This window comes from Tupaia chinensis, unplaced genomic scaffold, assembly GCF_000334495.1.
Source record: "Tupaia chinensis unplaced genomic scaffold, TupChi_1.0 Scaffold000361_2, whole genome shotgun sequence".
Taxonomy (NCBI): domain Eukaryota; kingdom Metazoa; phylum Chordata; class Mammalia; order Scandentia; family Tupaiidae; genus Tupaia; species Tupaia belangeri.
In genome coordinates, this window is record NW_006159858.1 from 4,355,432 (window position 1) to 4,377,827 (window position 22,396).

General features: G+C 45.2%; 1 protein-coding gene across 1 annotated transcript in view; it reads left to right on the forward strand.

Moving 5' to 3' along the window:
- The window catches only part of KIAA2012 (KIAA2012 ortholog), a 185,222-nt gene that overhangs the window by 24,194 nt on the left and 138,632 nt on the right, over positions 1 to 22,396 (forward strand). Inside the window, exons 4-9 of the mRNA XM_027773615.1 lie at positions 15 to 170; positions 5,776 to 5,918; positions 7,220 to 7,403; positions 8,436 to 8,572; positions 13,680 to 13,839; positions 18,490 to 18,639. Coding sequence (XP_027629416.1) covers positions 15 to 170; positions 5,776 to 5,918; positions 7,220 to 7,403; positions 8,436 to 8,572; positions 13,680 to 13,839; positions 18,490 to 18,639 — 930 coding nt within the window. The remainder of the gene's footprint in view (positions 1 to 14; positions 171 to 5,775; positions 5,919 to 7,219; positions 7,404 to 8,435; positions 8,573 to 13,679; positions 13,840 to 18,489; positions 18,640 to 22,396) is intronic.

Sequence of the window (22,396 nt, forward strand, 5' to 3'; positions counted from 1 at the left end):
AGCCTATCCCTCAGGATACATCAAGGATTCTGTGCTGCTCCAGGACACTCAACTTAATGTACCTAAGAATCTCAGGCCACAACAGGACCTTTCGGGGGTACCCCCCAAATACCATTTCCTGCCAGTCTTCCCTCCATTTTGGATGCAACAAGGAAAAGCTTTTGGACAAGGTACATGTTGATTTTATGATCTATTCTTTTCTCAAATATTTGGATTTTTAACACCTTAATGGAGTTTTTCAAAATAAGGCCTAGAGATTTCATTGCCCACATCAGTAAAACGAAGGCGTCAGTGTAAACCAGCACCGTTTGGTAGTACTTCTGCCATGCTGGAATGGCCTCTGTGTGCCGTTCAACACAGAAGCCATTAGCTGCAAGTGGCTATTGAGCACTTGAAATGTAGCTACTGAAACCAGGAAACTGTTTTTATTGTGTGCTTTTGTGGGGGGTTTTATCTGGTTTTTGTTTATTTATTTGTAGTTTACCATGGTGGTCACATGTTTGCCAGAGCGAGACAGACAGAGAAAGTGAGAAATCACCCCCCAGGGGAGTGACCACACCACAATCTCTTAAACTTACACCAGAGGGACCAGCAGTTAGCTGGTTAAAGGCTATGTCGCTGGACTCCCATGTAGCCGACCACAGTTTGAGTCCTGGACCCAGTGGCTTAAACTCATGCCGGGTGCATGTGCATGCGTGCCCAAGATCCCAAGAGGAGAATGGAGGAGAAGGGATTGTGGTGTGGCCATCGCCCCGGGGGGTGATTTCTCGCTTTCTGTCTCTCTGTCTCTCTCTGTCTTTCTGACGAACACACACACCCTATAGCATAAGCCTCTAAAAAACAAAAAAACAAAAAAAAACTTACACCAGGTGCATGTGTGAGTGTGCCCAAGATCCTGAGAGAAGAATGGAGAAGGAGAGATTGCTGCATACCATACCCCACCCCCGGGGGGGATTTCTCGCTTTCTGTCTCTCTATCTCTCTCTGTCTCTCCAGTAAGTGCATGCACCCTATAGCAAAAAAAATCTCTCAAAGAAAAAATAATCCTGTGATTTTTGTGGCAATATTATGTGAAAAAAACACAGGCTTTGGGGCCAGAGTTCTGAAATGCATTGACTGTTTTCTCATTTTCTATACAAAAGATATATGTGTATATGTGCCTACATATATATATATATATACACACACGTATACACACACACACACAAATATATGAGATCTTGAGCAAGTCACTTAACCTCTTCAAGCTTCCACTCGCTCGTCTCTGTAATGGGCACAAGACTTCCCTCATTACTGCACAGAAAATTACTGGACACCATCTGAAAGCTATTCAGTACTATAGGGATTTTTTGCCCATCAATATTATTGTTGAGAACTCAAAGCATTAAGGGCCAGAGTGGCCTTTAGTAAGGAAAATGGAAAAAGATAATGGGGTAAGAGTTATACACCAAGACTAGGGCTTTGGCTGGTTGCAGAGAGACGAAAAAGAGTAAGAGCTTATCATGATATAAAGGTAATTTTTTCTGAAATGAAAAAGAATTTACTAGGAAAAAGTGTCAGCACCTGATAGAGCCCTCTCCTTGGGACGAGGATCTAGTTGGGGTAAGTAGGGAATCTGCCTACTAAACCAGTAGGGCATAGCAGGTTCTCAGAGCCTGGTGCCATTAAACTGTGCAACCATAGGCCTGGCTGGCATCTTAACTGGGGTACCAGGAAATCCCAGCCATAACCTGGCCCGCAGGCAGTTGTTCTACCTGCGGTGTGCTGCTCAGGCAATTGTGTTTCTCTGTAAATGAGTACCCTGGCCTATTCCTCAGTCTCTCTGCAGTTAGCTAATGTGAGTCAGCATCCCAGAGACCAGTTGATTCTGGACACTGAGATCAGGTTTCTGGGCTACCATTATACTGGGGGGAAGTGGACTCTCCAAGGTAATGCCCCTGTGTGGGGACCTGCTGTCCTTCCCAGGTGGCACACACTATCTTGCTTTATATCCTGTCTTCAAAAACCTTGCTGTCCCCAGTTAATTTCCTTAGAGACTGATGCTCTAGGATCAATCTAGAATACTGGACAGCAATGTTTTGTTTTGTTTTGTTTTGTTTTTAAAGAGGGATTTTTTACTATAGGGCGTATGTACTCACCAGAAAGACAGAAAGCAAGAAATCACCTCTAAGGGGGAATGGTCACACCACAGTCCCTTCTCCTCCATTTTCCTCGCAGGATCTTGGGCACACACACACACACACACACAATGCCCAGTGTAAGTTTGAAGCCACCAAGTCCGGGACTTGAACCACAGTTAACCATGTGCAAATCCAGCAACAATAACCATTATGCCATTGGCTGGTCCCCAGCAGTGCTTCTATTTTGGGGGAGGCAGGGGAGTGAATTCACACTGTGCACCTAAGGGATCAAGGGACTTCCCTAATTGAGGGCATGTACCAAGGTGCTGTCACAATCAGGCAGATAGCAGAGAAGCAGTGTGGGACAGTGACTGAACATGTGGCTATCAGCACCAGATTCCAGCTCGTGTGACCTTTCTGGGCCTTGGGTTCCCCATTTATAAAACAGAGATGACCGCTGTACTTCTACCTCACAAGCTTGTATATGGGAGTTGAGTGAGCTGTGCAGGACTTGGCACATAGTAAGTGCTCAATTAGTGTTAATTACAGGCTTCCCAAGCTCGTGTTTTTAATGTGTAATTACTAACTAATTGCACTGCCCAATGGTCCATCATCTCAGGAGTCAAAATAATGATAATAATACATTTTTAAAGAAAAGGGAACTCAGAGGCTTCAACTTGAACCCTGACTGATATTTCCATTGATTTTTAACTTCATCTCCCCTTAATCTCTTTCATCCTATTCCCCTTCCCCCAGCTTATTTATGTATTTCTCTCATGTGAGAGAGACAGAAAGAGGGAAAAAAAGGGAGGCAGCACTGCCAGCATGGTCTGGGTGCCATGACCGCAGCGTCAGGCAGCCCCGGATCATGGGTACATGTGTGCCAGGTCTTCACACATGAACCTGGAACTTTCCCGCACGGGTCAGCCTTGCACTTCGGTGACGCACCACCATCTGGCCCCAGTTTAAAACTGGCCTCCCTCTCTCTGCCAGACCTTATCTAGAGAAGTAGCAAAGATTCTGGCTGCAAATCCCAGATTCCCCCAACATGTGGCCTCGGCCAAGCATTCCCTTCATCCCCACCCAATGTGGTCATCACTAAAACGCAAGTAATGTTATCTGCATTCCTCTCTTCCTGGGTTGTTCTGGAAAACTGCAGAAGACAGGTGTAAAAAGTTCCCTGCAGCGCCAGCAGATAGCATGGTGGTTAGGGTGCTGGACTTCCACATGGTGGACTGCAGTTTGAGTCCAGGACCCAGCAGCTTGAAACTCACACTGGGTGCGTATGCATGCATGCCCCAAATCCCAAGATGAGAATGGAGAAGGGATTGTGGTGTGGCCCTTTCCCTGGGGAGTGATTTCTTGCTTTCTGTCTATGTCTGTCCAGTGATCACACACGCCCTATAGCAAAAAATATCTCTTAAAAAAAAAAAGTTCCCTCAGCTCTAAATGCTACCCCAATACACATCATTTGGGTGATCTAAATCCGTATTTAAGATACAAAGAGACTACATATTGTGGCTTCCTTTCAACAGCTGAAACGTTCAGTGCTTTACTTGCAAACCTGTTTCTATCAAGCATATGGTGATAGTGTTTACTTAGAAAGAAATCCTGTTTTCCATCATCAAGATTGAGTCACATACCACCTGGGATATAGCCAAAAAGAAGCCCGTGCTCTATCCCCGCCCACAACGCCCCAGCTTAGACAAGCTGGTTGCTAAGACTCTTCAGTAGGTGACTGGCCATTTGGCTAGAGGTTCGCTTCCTCCCCCCTCAGAAATGCGTATGGTTCCAGGTGAGTTTGACAGGAAGGATAGACCTGGGCTCTGGCTCGATCCCCAATGACCATTCTAGAATATGCCAAAAGATGTGTGTGTATGTGTGTGTGTGTGTGTGTGTGTGTGTGTGTGTGTGTGTGTGTATAGAGAGAGAGAGAGAGAGAAATTTGCTTTAGGGTACAAGCACTCACCTGAGACATGGAGAGAAACAGAGAAAAAGTGAACCCCCCCCCCCAGTGGGGATGGCCATGCCACAATCCCTTCTACTCCATTCTCCTCTTGGGATTATTAGGCACACACACACATGCTCCTGGCATGAGTTTCAAGTCACCCGGTCCAGGACTCAAACCACAGTTGGCCTTGTGGGAGTCCAGCACCACAACCACTATGCCGCCTGCTGCTCCACACCCTGTTCCAAAAAAAAAAAGTCCTTAATGCAGTGCTGCCTCAAACTGAGGAATTCTCAGGGCCCATCAGGCTTCCCCAGGTCACTAAAATCTGAGCAGATACTTCCGAACCAGCCTGAGTCTGCATCTCTTTCACCAGCTCTCTCCGTTTAAACCCAGAGCAGCCTCCAGGAGCAGATGGGCCGAGGAAGGAGAGTTGGAGGGAGGGGGTAGCCTCACGTGTGGCCTTTACTCCTGATCCAATGACACCAAGCATGGGAATGTGAAGGGAGGCCAGGGCTGGGGAGCACAGAGGAAAGGAGAGGCTGGCTGGGGGGAAGAGGAGCTTCCAGAAGCCCAGCGCTCCATCAGACTCAGGGCCTCTGGTCAGAAGACAACCCCACATAGTTTCACGGAGCAACATGTTGAGAGCAGGTATTGCCAAAGCTTGGCTCCAAACAAGGAAGGTTGCCAGACTGTTTCAGCAATAAATCTACCTTGAGTAAGTGATGAAAATAGCTGCAGGACCCTTTAAACCATCGATGAAAGATTTGTTAACTATGCCGGAGTCATCTGTTGACTCAGATCCTTCCTGAGGGTTGCAAGCAGGATACGGAGAGAGGGCTAAGCAACAGTCCCCCTCATGGCATTCGGCAGAGATTTTCCCACAAGTAAATGGCCAGGAGACAGCCCCGCAGACCCGAGTTTGCTTTAGACGCAGTATCACAGTGACAACAGAGCAGGGCTACGTGTCATGCCACCAGAGCCCCCCACTGCCATTGTCTAAGCCCTCGTGGTTCACAAAGGCTGTTGCATTCATTATCTTATCTGAGCTCCAGACAACTCTGCAAGAAACTGACGGCAAGAAAACAGTATCCCCATTTTAGAGATGAGGAAACTGTCCAAGAAACGAAGGCTAATCCTGAGTCTCCAACCTGGTTGCCACTCGCATAGAGGCACTATCAGAAATGAGGAAATGAAGGGCCCGGTGATGATGCAGTGCACTCATGTGGAAAGGACGCAGGTTCGCATCCTGAGACCTCTATAAGTAAATGGATCAACTTAAAAAATAAAGAAGATGAGGAAATACAAAAGTAAGAGTGAAGGAGCAAGCACCTTGTGCACTTTTTCTCAGAAAAGCAAGAAGGGGAATGGTTTAGAGGCGACAACGGCAGTGTGCCTGTTTCTTTTCTTTTTTGGAGGGGTGGTGGGAGGGAGAGATATTTTTACTATAGGGCATGTGAGTTCTCTGGAGAGACAAAGAAAGACAGAGAGACAGACAGCAAGAAATCACCCCTCCTGGGAGGCAACTATGCCCCCAATCCCTTCCCCCATTCTCTTCTCAGGATTTGGGGCATGATGCACATGCACCTGGCATGGGTCTAGGACTCAAACCCTGTGGGCGTCCAGTGCCTTAACCACTACGCCACCTGCTGGTCCCATGGTGTACCCATTTCCAGGGTGGCGAGCTAACCCCTGTTTACCTTTGCAGATCAACAGGGCCCGGATGAAGGGAAAGCTGGGGATAATGGACACGTGGACCAGGGATCTTTAGCCAAGAACCTCGGCAGGCAGGGAAGCCGCTTGCCACCTCTCAGCAAGCAGCCCTGGCTGGAGGAGGAAAGCCGGGCAGAGGTACCGTTTCCCATGGGCTCCTCTCTGTTGTTCTCCTTGACCGCAGAGGGGATTCTCCCTCCCTTTGCCGTTTCTCAGGGTCCTCCAGAGAGGAGAGAAGTACTTTGATCCTTTCAACCATGTTTCCCAGCGCGTCGCCTGTGGAACCCTAGCATCGCCAGATGCTCCTTGAATAAAAGGGTTTTGTAGCCAAATACGCTTGGGACATCTGCAGACTGTCTTCTCCTGGAAAGCCACGGTGCACCATTTGAACACGGAGCACTCAGACTTCCATAGTGAAGTCACCAGTTTAACTGCTTAACTCTTGGGTTTCCAAGTTTATTTAACCACAGAGCCTTCTGACTCACTCCAGCTAAGCAACTGTCGTCTTATCTAGGAAAAATAAAAACCATGGGGACCAGCAATTAGCGTAATGGCTATGTTGCTGGACTCCCATGTAGCCGACTGCGGTTCGAGTCCAGGACCTAGTGGCTTAAACTCACGCCAGGCGCATGTGTGTGCATGCCCAAGATCCCAAGAGGAGAATGGAGGAGAAGGGATTGCAGCGTGGCCATCCCCCCTGGGGGGTGATTTCTTGTTTTCTGTCTCTCTGTCTCTCTCTATCTTTCTGGTGAGTGCACGTGTCCTATAGCAAAAACCTCTCCAAAAAAAAGAAAAAGAAAGAAAGAAAAACCTGCTCCTGGCCTTAGAAAGGCCTTGGTTTGAGTCCTGCTTCTTATTAGTTACAATGAGCATGTCCAAGAAACTTAACTAACTTGAACTTGAATTATCTCTTCTGTGAAACGAAGCTGTTATCATACACTTACCACACGGTCACTATGAGGATTAAATGAGTCCAAACATAGAAACTAAACTTTAAGGCCTGTGCGTGTGATACGCAGTTGTTCAGAGCAACTCAGACAACACTTGCTCCGATTTTGAATAAACTCTGTAAGTTACAAGAAAGCCACATGTCAAGGAGAACAGGAGAGGGAGAAGCTACACAGTGGAAAGGGGAGGGGACAGATAGTTTAAGATGGACAAGGGCAATGACATTTGTATTTCCTTTTGATTTGTGGGGTTTTATTTTTTGCATGAAAGCAGTATGTGTCGGGCATTAAGTGTCATTCTTTGTATCATCCATAATAAAATGTTTTACTGTCATAAACAGCATTAGATAATCTTGTTTTTCTTCCCAGGCTGCAAAGGAAATTTTACCCTTGGAACCACAAGTCTAGCCACAAGGGCTGACTGTTAAAGAAATCTGCTCTGTTCCTTTATGACAGCCTGTTTACAGGAATTATGTATCTGTCGTTCCCTAGGACACATCAATAGAGAATCACCTTCGTGTACACGCTTCAAAGGAAAGCCACAATAAAAAGACACAGCCAACCTCCAGGAAGGCCGCCGGGCGCGCCCACATAGATCATTCTTGGCTCCTGAGTGACCAATCCCACGTTACATTCTATGGCAGTGCCTTCCCTAGCAGGAGGGCAGATCTCAGCGGTGAGAAGTCTTGTTTGCTGATCTGGGTAAACCTAATCGTGCAGAGTGCATTTGAGAACACTGAGGCCGGCTGAATATCACTTCCTCGTGCCATTTACCCTAGACAATAACACCCAGAGCCCACTCAGACATGGGAATGAGACAGACAGGCTTCTCTACGCCTCATACTTAGCCACACACAGCTGCGATTGGACAGCTTGGCTTCAAATTATTCCCAACTTATTTAATGTGCTCAGGCAGTTTACTCATCTCTAGAAAGAGGTTAAGAACATCCCCATAAGGGACCAGCAGTTAGCGTAATGGCTATGTCGCTGGACTCCCACGTAGTCGACTGCGGTTCGCATCCCGGATGCAGTGGCTTAAAACTCACGCCGGGCGCATGTGTGTGCATGCCCAACATCCCAAGAGGAGAATGGAGAAGAAGGGATTGCGGCGTGGCTATCTCCCCTGGGGGGGTGATTTCTTGCTTTCTATCTTTCTGTCTCTCTCTCTCTGTCTGTCTGGTGAGTGCATGCGCCCTATAGCAAAAACCTCTAAAAAAAAAAAAAAGAACATCCTCATAAGGCTATCGTGGATACTGAGTTAATGCATGGCACGTACTTTGGACAATTCTTATGCCATATTTAACACTCAATACATGTTCATTATTATCAGCATTATCACTCTCTCCCTCGTTTATTCAGCCAGCGAGATCCCAACCCAGATGAGACCGAGGCTCCCTGAACCCGCCTCAGCCAAAGCCAGGGCTGCCTCAGTGCCCCAGCACCCTCCTTGTCTTTCTCCCCATGAGCCATAAAGTGATCATAGTTAAAAGTCTGCTGTCCCCTGGATGATGTGGTGGTTAAGGCACTGGACTCCCACATAGCTGACTGTGGCTTGAGTCCCAGACCTGGCAGTTAGCTTTCTCACTTTGCCTCTTTCTCTGTCTCTCTCTGTTCAAAATAAGTAATAAAAAAATAAAAAATAATAAAAAGTCAGTTGTCCATCCCAGACCTGCAACTGAGACAGTCTCGTTCCTGTCCTGTTCCACAGACAGACAAGGGAATGTGAAACTGCACGAGGCCCGAAGCGGCCACTGGGTTAAACCTGCTGAAAGACGCCTTTTCCCTCCTGTAGCATCTGCCACCGGCTCAGAAAATATAACCCACGGGGAAGCAAAGAAGAAAAAGGTTGTGTGCGTGTGAGAGGGAGAGAGAAATTAATCCCAGTCCATGAAGGAGGTGACGCAAAGGGATGTCTCAGCAGAGAACTGGCCTCTCTAGCTTCTGAGATCACCAGGTGGAGCTGGAACAGAGCTGTAGTAATTAGCCAGACACTGAAATAGTAAAATACAAGGAATGTCACCTGCCCCCATCCTACCTTAAACATGCGCTAGGACCACACTCTCTCTGGTAGCAACAGAATCCTCTGTTCTGGGAAGGGTCTGGGATTATCCATAAACACGGAAGGACAGAATCTGAATTTGTAAGCCATTGACCCACTTCAAACCAAAATGCTGACGATCTCGAACTTAACAATGGTTTTGCTCAGTTGAAGGTCTGCCACCTTTGGAAATGTAGGCATAGAAAAAATGCATCATGACCTTTCCAACAGCCTAAGTTTGGCAGGTTTATCAAACCCCTTCAGAAGCCAAGCACACTTTGTTCAGAGATGTCCTTGGCTATATCTGGCCTAGTCCTGCTTTGTGAGGCTATATGGCTTCGTGGTGGTTTGGAGGGCAGCAGTGATGAATGGAATAAGTAGGAGCTCCAGAATGTTCTGCCCAGCACCAGCCATGTGGACTTCAGCAGGTCACTTACACCCTGCAGTAACATTATTTGTGTACACAGGCAATATTGCCAACCTCATAGGCTGATGGAAAGATGAGAAGAGAAGACGCACTTATAGGAAAGTATCTAACATCCGAACTGGGAACTACAGTGATGCTAATTAACTGTGAGGATTCCTGTCATCTGAGGTAGTCCCGAAGGCCTTGGGCACTCCAGGTGGTCCTGGCATAGTGAAGGAGGTTATTTTCAGCCTGTGCAGGTTTTTCTCAGTTTTCCTGTGCATCAGCTGATCTAAACCTTTCTATCCACACCAGAAAGGCCTACCTCTTCCCAGATTCCTTGGGACCAGGAGGAAACAGCAGGCCCGACCAGCTTTCTATCTTTCTAAAAAGATAGAAAACCTGACAGGTTAGAGATAAGAAAGTGAAAAGATTGTGGCATTATACATTCCATTGGAGGGTGTTTTCTTTCTCTCTCTCCTCCTGTCTCTCTGGCAAGTGCATTGTCCTCTGGCAAAAAATAAATAAATAACCCTAGTTCCCTCAAACCTAAGTAAAGCCCTCAATCTTACAGTTGGGTCAGCCCAGAACGGAGCCAGGCTCAGAGAAAGAGAGGCCCGTCCCTTAACCCATGTTAACCTGTGCATACAGTTAGGAAAAGTTTTAGTTTTCCCTATATTAAACTTCTGTATAAATTTTTAATTAGAATAAAGAAATTAAGTCTTGGCTTGTCAGCCATATACCTCACACAAATCGTTTGAGTTTCCACATAGATTTCTCAATGCAAACCTTGTCAAACAAAGTGTACAAGGTCTGTATTCAAAAAAGGGCCGTTGGTGGCCAGCAGCACCTGGACAGCAAGGGTCTCCAGGAACATAAAGATCCTATGTGCATGTGTTTGGTTAATCATTTTCTTAATGTCGCCAAATTAGAAATATTGCCCTGCATATATTTGGCTGAATTTCCTTCCTCATTCAACTCTAAACACGTAGGATGCTTACATGTGTTTCTGATCATTTTCTTCTTTTTGAGCACTACAAAAGTGAGAATGTTTTTACTTTTCCTCCTGTGAAACTGAGCCCTCTGAAACCCAGCATACATACACATTTCATAGAGCCAAGTTCATGTGTTAAACGCTGTAAACTACAGAGAGAAAATGGGAGCGATTTCTGAATAATTAGAAACAAGAGACTCTAATTACTGCCCCAGTACATATAATATATATATGTATACACATATATATACACATGTATACATATATGCACATGTATGGACATATATACATACATACATACACACTCTTTTTTTTTTTTTTTTCCCATAAAGAGCTGGGCCAAATTTTCTCCTGATTCTGACCCAGTGATTCTTTTTCGGAAATGTAGGCATAGAAAAAATGCATCATGACCTTTCCAACAGCCTAAGTTTGGCAGGTTTATCAAACCCCTTCAGAAGCCAAGCACACTTTGTTCAGAGATGTCCTTGGCTATATCTGGCCTAGTCCTGCTTTGTGAGGCTATATGGCTTCGTGGTGGTTTGGAGGGCAGCAGTGATGAATGGAATAAGTAGGAGCTCCAGAATGTTCTGCCCAGCACCAGCCATGTGGACTTCAGCAGGTCACTTACACCCTGCAGTAACATTATTTGTGTACACAGGCAATATTGCCAACCTCATAGGCTGATGGAAAGATGAGAAGAGAAGACGCACTTATAGGAAAGTATCTAACATCCGAACTGGGAACTACAGTGATGCTAATTAATTGTGAGGATTCCTGTCATCTGAGGTAGTCCCGAAGGCCTTGGGCACTCCAGGTGGTCCTGGCATAGTGAAGGAGGTTATTTTCAGCCTGTGCAGGTTTTTCTCAGTTTTCCTGTGCATCAGCTGATCTAAACCTTTCTATCCACACCAGAAAGGCCTACCTCTTCCCAGATTCCTTGGGACCAGGAGGAAACAGCAGGCCCGACCAGCTTTCTATCTTTCTAAAAAGATAGAAAACCTGACAGGTTAGAGATAAGAAAGTGAAAAGATTGTGGCATTATACATTCCATTGGAGGGTGTTTTCTTTCTCTCTCTCCTGCTGTCTCTCTGGCAAGTGCATTGTCCTCTGGCAAAAAATAAATAAATAACCCTAGTTCCCTCAAACCTAAGTAAAGCCCTCAATCTTACAGTTGGGTCAGCCCAGAACGGAGCCAGGCTCAGAGAAAGAGAGGCCCGTCCCTTAACCCATGTTAACCTGTGCATACAGTTAGGAAAAGTTTTAGTTTTCCCTATATTAAACTTCTGTATAAATTTTTAATTAGAATAAAGAAATTAAGTCTTGGCTTGTCAGCCATATACCTCACACAAATCGTTTGAGTTTCCACATAGATTTCTCAATGCAAACCTTGTCAAACAAAGTGTACAAGGTCTGTATTCAAAAAAGGGCCGTTGGTGGCCAGCAGCACCTGGACAGCAAGGGTCTCCAGGAACATAAAGATCCTATGTGCATGTGTTTGGTTAATCATTTTCTTAATGTCGCCAAATTAGAAATATTGCCCTGCATATATTTGGCTGAATTTCCTTCCTCATTCAACTCTAAACACGTAGGATGCTTACATGTGTTTCTGATCATTTTCTTCTTTTTGAGCACTACAAAAGTGAGAATGTTTTTACTTTTCCTCCTGTGAAACTGAGCCCTCTGAAACCCAGCATACATACACATTTCATAGAGCCAAGTTCATGTGTTAAACGCTGTAAACTACAGAGAGAAAATGGGAGCGATTTCTGAATAATTAGAAACAAGAGACTCTAATTACTGCCCCAGTACATATAATATATATATGTATACACATATATATACACATGTATACATATATGCACATGTATGGACATATATACATACATACATACACACTCTTTTTTTTTTTTTTTTTACCATAAAGAGCTGGGCCAAATTTCATACTGATTCTGACACAGTGATTCTTTTTCAACTATGTTCATTTGCAGATGTGTGGAGAGGCTTAAAATTTCTGTCAGTGGCTAGATTGGGCAATAAGCTCTAATGACGAAAAAAATATCTCCAAGAAATAACTCTAGTTCAGGGCTGGCCCATGGCCTGGTGGTTGAGGGAGAGGGAGCCCATATAGTCAGTCTTACAGTTTGAGTCAGGGACCTAGCAACTTGAAAAACACAGTGGGCTTGTGTGTGTGTGTGTGTGTGTGTGTGTGTGTGTGTGTGTGCCCAAATCCTGACAGGGTAGAGATTAGAAAGTGAAAAGTGAAAAGATTGTGGCATTATACATTCCATTGGAGGGTGTTTTCTTTCTCTCTCTCCTGCTGTCTCTCTGGCAAGTGCATTGTCCTCTGGCAAAAAATAAATAAATAACCCTAGTTCCAAGCACTACTGTAACCACATATAATAGCTTATTTCATCCTCACTATGACCTTATGAGATGGGGAGTATGATTACTCCTATTTTACAGAGGAAGAAATTCAGGCTTAAAGAGGTTATATAAGGGAAGAAAACAGTGCATGCTCTTATTCCCTGCCCCTTCTTACCTGAAATGTTGCACAGCCAAACAAGGATCTGCATCTTGCTTTTGCCCCATAATGACATGCCCTGTTAAGCTGGCTCTGCAGTTCAGCAATTAAGCCCTGTACGTAGGGGGCTAGATCCCACATGGCTGACCACAGTTGGAATCCTGACCCTGAGAGCTTGAAAAACAAGCTGGGTGGGTACGTGTGCATGCCCCAAATCCTAATGGGATAAAGAAATAGAAGAAAAGGGATCGCAGCATGACCACAGCCCGTTGGGGTGTGCGTCCTTTCCTCCTCAGTGAGCACACACACCCACTGACAAAAAGAAAAGAAAGAAAAGCACACACACATACACACACACACGCGCCCTCTCTCTTTCTCTCTTCCTCCCTCTGGTCAAATTGAAGAATAATAATAATTAATTTGATCAATGAAATAATTCTTAAAAAAAAAAAAAAGGGCACGTGGTGTGGTGGTTAAGGCAGCAGGGGGCCTGTGGTTAAGGTGCTGGACTCCCACATGGCTGACTGTGGTTTGAGTCCTGGACCCAGTGGCTTGCTTTCTCACTCTCCCTTTCTCTCTCTCTGCCCCTCTCTGTCTCTTTCTGGTCAAACTAAAGAATAATAATAATTTAATGAAATACTTCTTTAAAAAAGACACACACACATGCTAAGATTTCTATCTACACACAGAGATTTGGTTGTATCATTTTATCTGACTCAGTTTCCCCAGTTGCAAAAAGAAAAGAGTATGCACATCCTCTCAAAGGCTCCTGTTTACTGCTTCTAATTCTCAGAGTCAGGACTAACAGGTACATGCTGAGCTCCCTGGAGAGGACAGGGCAGCGCTGCCCTCAGCACCAGGCTCTGGGTCTGGCCAGCTTTACTAGCCCGGCAGCTCCTGGTGGAAAAGCTGCAAGATGCAACACCATTTGCCTCCTGCATGCTCCAGGCTGAAGACCTACTACGTTGCTTTTGTTTCTAAATTTTTTTCCAGGCTTTGAAATTACCTCCTATCTTGGAAGAACCACCTAGAGTCCTGGACCCCCTGAGGAGCCAACTTAAAGTCAATGAGTCCCCTGAAGAGCTCTTCATCTTTCCCGTGGAGATTCATTTCCATACCCAGCACCCTACAAGAGAGAAAGCCCACAAAAGAGGTAGGTCCCCCTTGGATGGCGCTCCTGAGGGAACTCAGGCAGGCCTGGAGGGGCTGGGATCTGGGGTCCTGTCAATCCAACCCACTCCTAAAGCATGGCTAATCTTGCAGAGTCCTCACCTTCGGAGGATTTTTTTTTTTTTAATCTAGAGGAAGGGAAAAAAAGGTAAAATCTGGAAGTAGGTCTCTTCTAGTCATATTCAATTTGATTTTTAAAATATTTATTGAACCCTTTATTAAGCAGTGCATTTTGCTAAACTATGGAAGAGAAAAGTAGACAGGCACACACGTAAATAAGCCAGGGCGCTACAGGTATTACAAAGGTGCAAAATTTTCAGGCAGCTTATCAAAAAATTAATATAATATAAAACGAGAGAAGTAAAGTTGAAATTGAAAAAAAAACTCTGATTAAAAAAGAACAGAGAAATCGATATTATCAGATATTTGGGATTCATTTATTGCTTTAGGTAAGCACTGGATTTAGCTGAGTTTCCTGGCAGCCAAGGTAAAAGTGATACTTGGATCTCTGGATATTCATTTTATAAAAGAAATGTTTGCCCAAAGTGTTATTTTTCTGACCTTGAATTAGGTTGTTATGTAACAAATGACCTCTACAATCCTTGTCAGGGCACAGATTTTGCGATTTAAGCAAAGTTTTTTTGTTTTTGTTTTTTTTTTGCTATAGGGCATGTGCGCTCGCCAGAAAGACAGAAAGAGACAGAGAGACACAAAGTGAGAAATCACCCCCCCGGGGGAGTGGCTATGCTGCAATCCCTTCTCCTCCATTCTCCTCTCGGGATCTTGGGCACGCATGCACACGCGCCCGGTGTGAGTTTAAGCCACCGGATCCGGGACTCTAACCGCAGTCAACTATATGGGAGTCCAGCAACATAGCCATTATGCTAACTGCTGATCCCTAAGCAAAGTTTTAAGAGTATATTGGGGACAGAGCCAACAGTTGGCATGCTTGTTAGGGCACTGGACTCCGACATGGCCGACCATGGTTCGAGTCCCAGACCTGGCAGCTTTCTCTCTCTCTCCTCTCTCTCTCTCTCTTTCTCTTTCTCTCACTCTGTCCTTCTCTAGTCAAATTAAAATAAAAAAATAAAGTTAAATAAAATAAATCTTTTTTTAAAAAGTGCATTGGTGGGGACAGCAGGTGGTGTGGTGGTGGCTCTGGACTCCCACATGACTGACTGTGGGTCAAGTCTCAGACCTGGTGGCTTACTTTCTCACTTTTCCTCTCTCTCCCCCTCTTTCTCTCTTTCTCTCTTACTCTCACTCTGTCCCTCTCTGGTGAAATTAAAATAAATAAATAAAGTTAAATAAAATAACTCTTTAAATAAGAGTGTATTGGCAAGAGGGAGATCAGTTCCAACTGGGATTTTAGGAAGGCTTTTTGACGAAGTCTACTAAGTAACCTCTCATGCTGTGTCACAAGGAGAACTTCTTTCTGCTCTTCCTAACTCATTCCATAATACCCTTGCCTAAGACACATTCTTCCTCCTGAGGCTTCTCTGGGAAGCCTGAGGCAGAAGGAGTTTCCAATTATTAGAGGGTTCTAGGTCTGAGCTTTCTAGAAGCTTTAGCATAAATGGCCACTGATTTCTTAGAGACTCTTAAGAATCACACAAGCAGCCATTGCTTTCTAAGGTGTTTGGATCCTCACTGTAGGAAAGAACGCCTACTAAGTTTAAAAGATCAGTCAATGGAAGGGGCATAAGACAACTTCCTGGGGTGTAAAACCGTTAGTTTTGTGGATATACAAATCTGTCAAAAGTCACTACTGTGAAGGTAAGATACATGTATTCCACTATTGTAGATTTTTACCTTTAAAAAAAAAATTAATCCACCCCTTAAAAAACAAAAACAGGGACCAGCAGTTGGCATAATGGCTATGTTGCTACACTCCCATGTAGTCGACCGCAGTTCGAGTCCCGGACCCGGTGGCTTAAACTCACACCAGGCCTGCGTGCATGTGTGCCCAAGATCCTGAGAGGAGAATGGAGGAAAAGGAATTGTGGTGTGGCCATTCCCCATGGGGGGGAGGGTGATTTCTCGCTTTCTGTCTCTCTTTCTTTCTCTGTCTTCCTGGTGAGTGCACATGCCCTATAGCAAAAGCCTATAAAAACAAAAAGGTGGGGAGGAGGCCAGTAGGTGACATGGTGGTTAAGGCACTGGACTCTCACACGGCCAACCGAAGTTCAAGTCCCTGACCCAGTGGCTTGCTTTCTCACTTTCCCTCTCTCTCTCTTTCTGGTGAGCACATGAGCTCTATAGCAACTTTTAAAAAATAGTAAGTAAAATAAAATAAATAATTATTTCTTAAAAGAATTATTTTATTTAACTTTATTTATTCATTCACTTATTTACTTTAATTTGACCAGATAGGGACAGAGAGAGAGTGACCGTGAGAGAGAGAGAAGTGAGAAAGCAAGCCGCTAGGTCCAGGACGTGCACTGGTCAGCCATGTGGGAGTCCAGCACTCTTAACCACCACGCCACCTGTCAGCCCCTAAATTAATAATTCTAAAAAGAAAGAAAGAAAGAAAAAGACACACCGTGTTTTAAATGTGAGGCCAAAGCATCAGGAGACAATTACCACTGAAAAGATATCCCAAAGGGCAGGTACATGCCACGCCACGCTGGGCCACGTGGGGAGCTTGGGTTCAGTCATGGCATAGTGGGGAAAACAGGGCCAGTCCCTGTAGCGGTCAGTAAGCCCTGTGCATAAGGAGTCAGATCCCACATGCCTGACCATGGTCTGAATCCCAGCCACGACCCTTGAAAAACAAGCTGGGTGTGTATGTGTTTCCCAAATCCTGGCATGACGGAGCAATGAAGGAAAAAGGATTGCAACATGACCACACCCCAATGGGGGGTTTCTCTCTCTCTCTCTCTGTCTCTTTCTCCCTCTCTCCCTCTGCCGAGTGCATAAGCACTCTGATAATTACTCAATCAATAAAAATAAAAAGATGTGATGCAGGCCATCCAGTGACGTAGAGGATAAGGCAGCTGGATCCCACATAGCCAACCCAGTGGTTCAAGTCCCTGGGCCTGGCTTGAAAAATATGCCAGGTGCAAGTGCATGCATGCCCAAAAGTCCAAGAGGAGAATAGAGAGGGATTGCAGCATGCCATCACCCCGAGAAGTGCTTTCTCACTTTCCCTCTCTCTCTGTCTCTGTCTCTCTCCAGTCAGTACACATGACTCATAGCAAAAAACAAATAAACAGAAAAACAATTAAAGTGGGGGCAATATGGGCACTAGTCTCCATTGTGGTTTTCTCAGGAAGAATAGTTGTGGCACAACAAGCAAGCTAATCGGATTTAGTACCAGCTTGTTTGAATGATGTAGTGCGCTCTGGGCCAAGGTGGCTGTCCATCATTTTCTGGAACTTGCCCTAGGGTTATTACGGCAGAGGGACATATTAGGGCAGGGGTATAAGAACTCTATAAAGGAGGTAGTTGGGGTGTGGGGTCTATGGGTGGGTTGGTTTGCAAATGACAGGTGTACCACAGGTGAGTCATTTACCATCTCTAGGAATTGGCTAGCCCTGGAAGGGACAGTCTTCACAAGGTGAGGAAGATCCCAGATGTCAACACATCAAAATAAAGACATACTCAGCCCAGTCTGGTGGGTGTGGTTGGTAGCAAATTGAACTGCAGTGCTGGAGGCCACATGGTCAAATACAGGTTTGAATCCCCACATTGGCTTGAAAACATGTCCAGCATGCACAGGTGCCCACGACACGGAGGAGCCGAAAGGCTGGGGAAAAGGGACCATGGCATGACAAGACCCTTTGGCGTCCTCTGTCTCTTGTGCATGTGCATGCACTCTGTGATGAATGAAATACACTTTCAAAATAAATAAATGTTTAAAAATTAAATAAGTACAAAATAAAATAAAAAGACACAATACAAACAGATAAGACTATCAGAAGATTGAGCTAAATTTGGTTATTTTCCATGATGACTACCACAGGAAGATCAGGAAGACCACAGGCCATCAGGAACCCCGAGAGCTATTAGCTACTAAGCTTGCCAACAAGCTGCCAAGTGAAAAATAACGAATAAAGTACAAAGAAAACGAGCCACGGAGTCTCTGCTCTTTCACATGTCAGTTACAAGAACCAGAGCCTAACCCAAAGTGCATTAAGCAAAAAAAAAAAAAAAAAAAAAAAAGTCATGATATAAGCTCACTCCTGGATCAGCTAACTCCAGGAGCAGTTGGATCCAGACCTCAGAAAATGTCATCTGGCCAGTAGTTAGTCTAAGTCAGGTCTATTAGCTTTTCCTCTCAAGCTGACTCGCACCACGTGGTGAGAAGTTGTCCTCCTGTGACTCCATGCTAACCTCCTACCCATTACCCTCTGTAATAAAGATCTGCCTTTTATAAGCTTTTGCAAAAATGCTAAGGTTGCCTCTGATTGGCCAGGCTTCAGTCATATGCCTGATCTGGAACCAATCACAGTGACTAAGGCCATTTGATACTCTCCAAGGCCAGGCTTCAGTCACATGGCCTAGAGCCAGGGGTGGAGTCAGCTCCACCCAAACCACATGTGTGAGCAGGGGAGGGAGAGGTCCCCAAAAGTAGAGACACCTGGCACCAACCACAGACATAGACTACAACGTGGCTTTCTCTGTCTCCTAGGTGCTCCACGCCCTGAGTCAGAACAAAAAACAGCAGAGACCAGGACTTTATGGAGATCTTCCACGAAGTATGCGTCTTTAGAAAGACCAAGAGGGTTAACAATGCATCTCCCGCCAGTGGACACCGGCAAGAACACGCTCTCGCCTCAAGGTAGCACCTCCCTCCTTCCAGCATCCCACGGAAATCTGAAGGGAAGGAAATCTAGACACACACGGTTCCTCAGCCATGAAGGCTGGAAGGGAGGTTGGTTCACCTCCCACCTTCTGAAGATGACTGTTGCTTGGGCAGCTGCTGTCGTAAAACTAACTTAGTGTCTAGCTCACAAATTACTCACTCACTAAGTCATCCCCCTACTAATATTTCCTGGTTGCAGAAGCAAAACCACACCAAACTTACTAAAGCTTTTCTGTGTGCCTTATATAGTCAAGCCTATGTTTTTAAACAGTGAGATTTCATTTCTAATCTGTTCGTAAATATGTATTTATTCATCTTAAAGTCCATAATATCAAAGTTGTCCCTCCGATGTTTTGGAACATCATATGAACATTTGAAATTATACACGTGAGTGCATACACACACACTAATATATATAAATTTTTAAAGAGATTTTTGCTGTCAGGCACGTGCACTCGGCAGAGAAAGAGACGGAGAAAGTGAGGAATCACTCATCGGGGGAGACGGCCACACGGCAGTCTCTTCTCCTCCATTCCCCTCTTGGGACTTTGGCGTGCATACACACATGCCCAGCATGAGTTTCAAACCTCTGGGTCCAAGACTCGAACCACAATTAGCCAGGTGGGAATCCAACACCTTAACCACTACACCACCTATTGGCCCTAAGTATATATTTTTTATGTGTTAGATAGGTTAGAAATAAGTGATTATATGTAGGGGAAAAAATAAAAACATTTTCAGAAAACTAAGCCTCCTTTCCAAAAGGCACATGCAAGATGACAGTAGCACGAATGGCACTCTGACTAGTGGTGCCGGAAGCAGATGGAATCACGTTAGCGTGTCAGAGAGCCCCCTCTGTTCCAGGCACAGTTGTTAGTGATGACGTGTATCATCGCAGGTGCTCCTCACAAGCTCATCCTCGTTTTACAGATCGGAAAGCCGAAGGCCCTAGAGATAAGTAACTTGACTGAAGCCACACGATTATAAGCGGCCTTGCTGGGACTGGAGCGCAGGCCTTCCAGCGCCAGGATGCAGGCGCTTTCCCGTTACCCCGGCTGCTTTCAGGATAAACAAAACAATGAACCTAGACCAGGATCTGCTTGAAACATTTAGGTTTTGAGGGCGCCTTTTAATTATTGGAACAGAGGCTTGTTTAGTCTATCTCTTAAGTGAGAATTAATTATCCTAAGACTTTGAAGTTTCCTTTTAAAAACACTCCAAATATGGGCAGGGGTCACTGTATGAGAACAGACAAGAAAGCGGCTTTCTACCTGTGAGCCACAATGTCAAGTGCACAGACAGAGCCACTGAGATCAGCAACAACACCCGTGACTGTCGTCTTGTCGTATGATCCACCTTGCAACGCAATTCGCTTGTCTCAAGCTGCCTGTCCACCAGGGACCGGGTGTCTAGTGCCTGCCCGTCCTCTGCCATCCTGCCAGAAGGAAGCTGCTCTGAGAAGTCCCTATCCCTGCTGTGAATTAATTTGATATATAGCTCAATCAGCTAGTGAATGCATAAGGACGGGAACACAGGGCTACAGGTAGTGTGGTGGTTAAGGTGCTGGCTCCAGGGACCAGCAGTTAGCGTAATGGCTATATCGCTGGACTCCCACGTAGTCGACCGCGGTTCGAGTCCCGGACCCGGCGGCTTAAACTCATGCCAGGCACGTGTGCGTGCATGCCCAAGATCCCGAGAGGAGAATGGAGGAGAAGGGATTGTGGCGTGGCCATCCCCCCTGGGGGATGATTTCTCGCTTTCTGTCTCTCTGTCTCTCTCTGTCTGTCTGGCGAGCGCACGCCCTATAGCAAAAACCTCTCCAAAAAAAGAAAAAAAAAAAAGAAGGTGCTGGTATGGGTGTGGCCCAGTCCAGACCCGGCAGCTTGAAAACATACCAGGTGTGTGTGTGTATGGGTGTGTGTGTGTGTGTGTGTGTGTGTGTGCGCGCGCGCGTGTGTGTGTGTGTGTGTGTGTGTCTCCAAAATCCTACCTGGAAACAGGAGGACAAGGGATTGTGGTGTGATCATCCCACCTGGGGAGTGATTTCTCAGTTTCCCTTTCTGTGTGTGTCTCTGTTCTCCCTTTCTCTCTGTTCCTCTAATGAACACATGCACCGTATGATAAAAATCTTGAAAGAAAAGATGGAAACCCAAAGAGGCAAATTTTTCATAGCATTCTTTCTGACACAGAGGTTCCCTGATGCAAGGGTATTTAAAACTAATAAATGGGACTGTCTGATTGCTACAGAGGTTGGATGTCATTTACTTATTTGGCCTTGGATTATTTCACTTTAGTAATACAGAAATGAGGGGCTAATGGGTGGCATAGTGGTTAAGGCACTGGACTCCCACATAGTCAACCACGGTTCAAGTCCCAGTCCCAGTAGCTTCAAATTCTCACTGGGCACATGTGCATGCAGGTCCAAAATCCCAAGAGGAGAATGGAAGAGAAGGGATCATGGTGTGGCCATCCCTCCTGGGGAGTGATGTCTCGTTTTCTGTCTCTCTGTCTCTCTGGTGAACACACATGCCCTAGAACAAAAATCCCTAAATAAATAAATAAAATAATACAGAGACGAACTCAGCTTTTATATATATACATACACACATGTGTATTTCATTTTACTGCTCAACCACCTGAGAATAAGTTGCAAACATAGGGAACCAGCAGTTAGCATAATGGCTATGTCACTGGACTCCCACATAGTTGACTGCGGTTCGCGTCCCGGACCCGGTGGCTTAAAACTCACGCCGGGCACGAGTGCATGCGTGCCCAAGATCCCAAGAGGAGAATAGAGGAGAAGGGATTGCGGCGTGACCATTCTTCCCCCCCCGGGGGGGGGGGGGATTTCTCACTTTCTGTCTCTATGTCTCTCTCTGTCTGTCTGGCAAGCGCACGCGCCCTATAGCGAAAACCTCTCAAAAAAAAAAAAAAAAAAGAGAATAAGTTGCAAACATTGTGTATTGTATCCTTTATCAGCACTTACCTCCTAAGAGCAAGAATATTCTTCCTCCCAGCCATAATACTGTTCTTACGTTCAAGAAAATTAACAATGGTATGATACTATTTTCTAATATATAATCTGTATTCACATCTCTCTAGTTATACCAATAATGTTCCTTAAAGTTTTCCTTTAAATACAAAACTCAACTTGGAATTATGTATTACATTTAGTTGTCACATCTCTTCAGAATTTATTTTCAAAGTTTTTGTCATAGGGTGCGTGCATTTGCTGTAAAGACAGAAACAGAAGGAAAGTTAAAAATCACCCCCCAGACCCCAATCCCTTATCCTCCATCCTCTCTCATGATTCTGGGCACACACACACATGTACCCAGCATGAGTTTTAAGCCACTGAATACGGAACTCAAACCTCTGTCAGCCATGTGGGAGTTCAGCCCCTTAACCACTATACTACCTGCTGGCCCACTTTAGAGTTTTTCAATCTACTTCTTCAGTCTCATTTTCATGACATCAACATTTTTTAAAAAGATTTATTTATTTAATTTTATTCATTCTTCAGTTTGACCAAAGAGAGACAGAGACACACACAGAAAGAAAGAGAGGGAGGGAGAGTGAGAAAGCAAGCCACCATGTCCAGGACTTGAACCATGGTCAGCCGTTTGAGAGACCAGCATTCCAACCACCACATCACCTGCTGGCCCCCAAAATCAACATTTTTTGGAGAGGGTTTTGTTTTGTTTTGTTTTGTTGGTTTTCTTTTTTTTTTTTT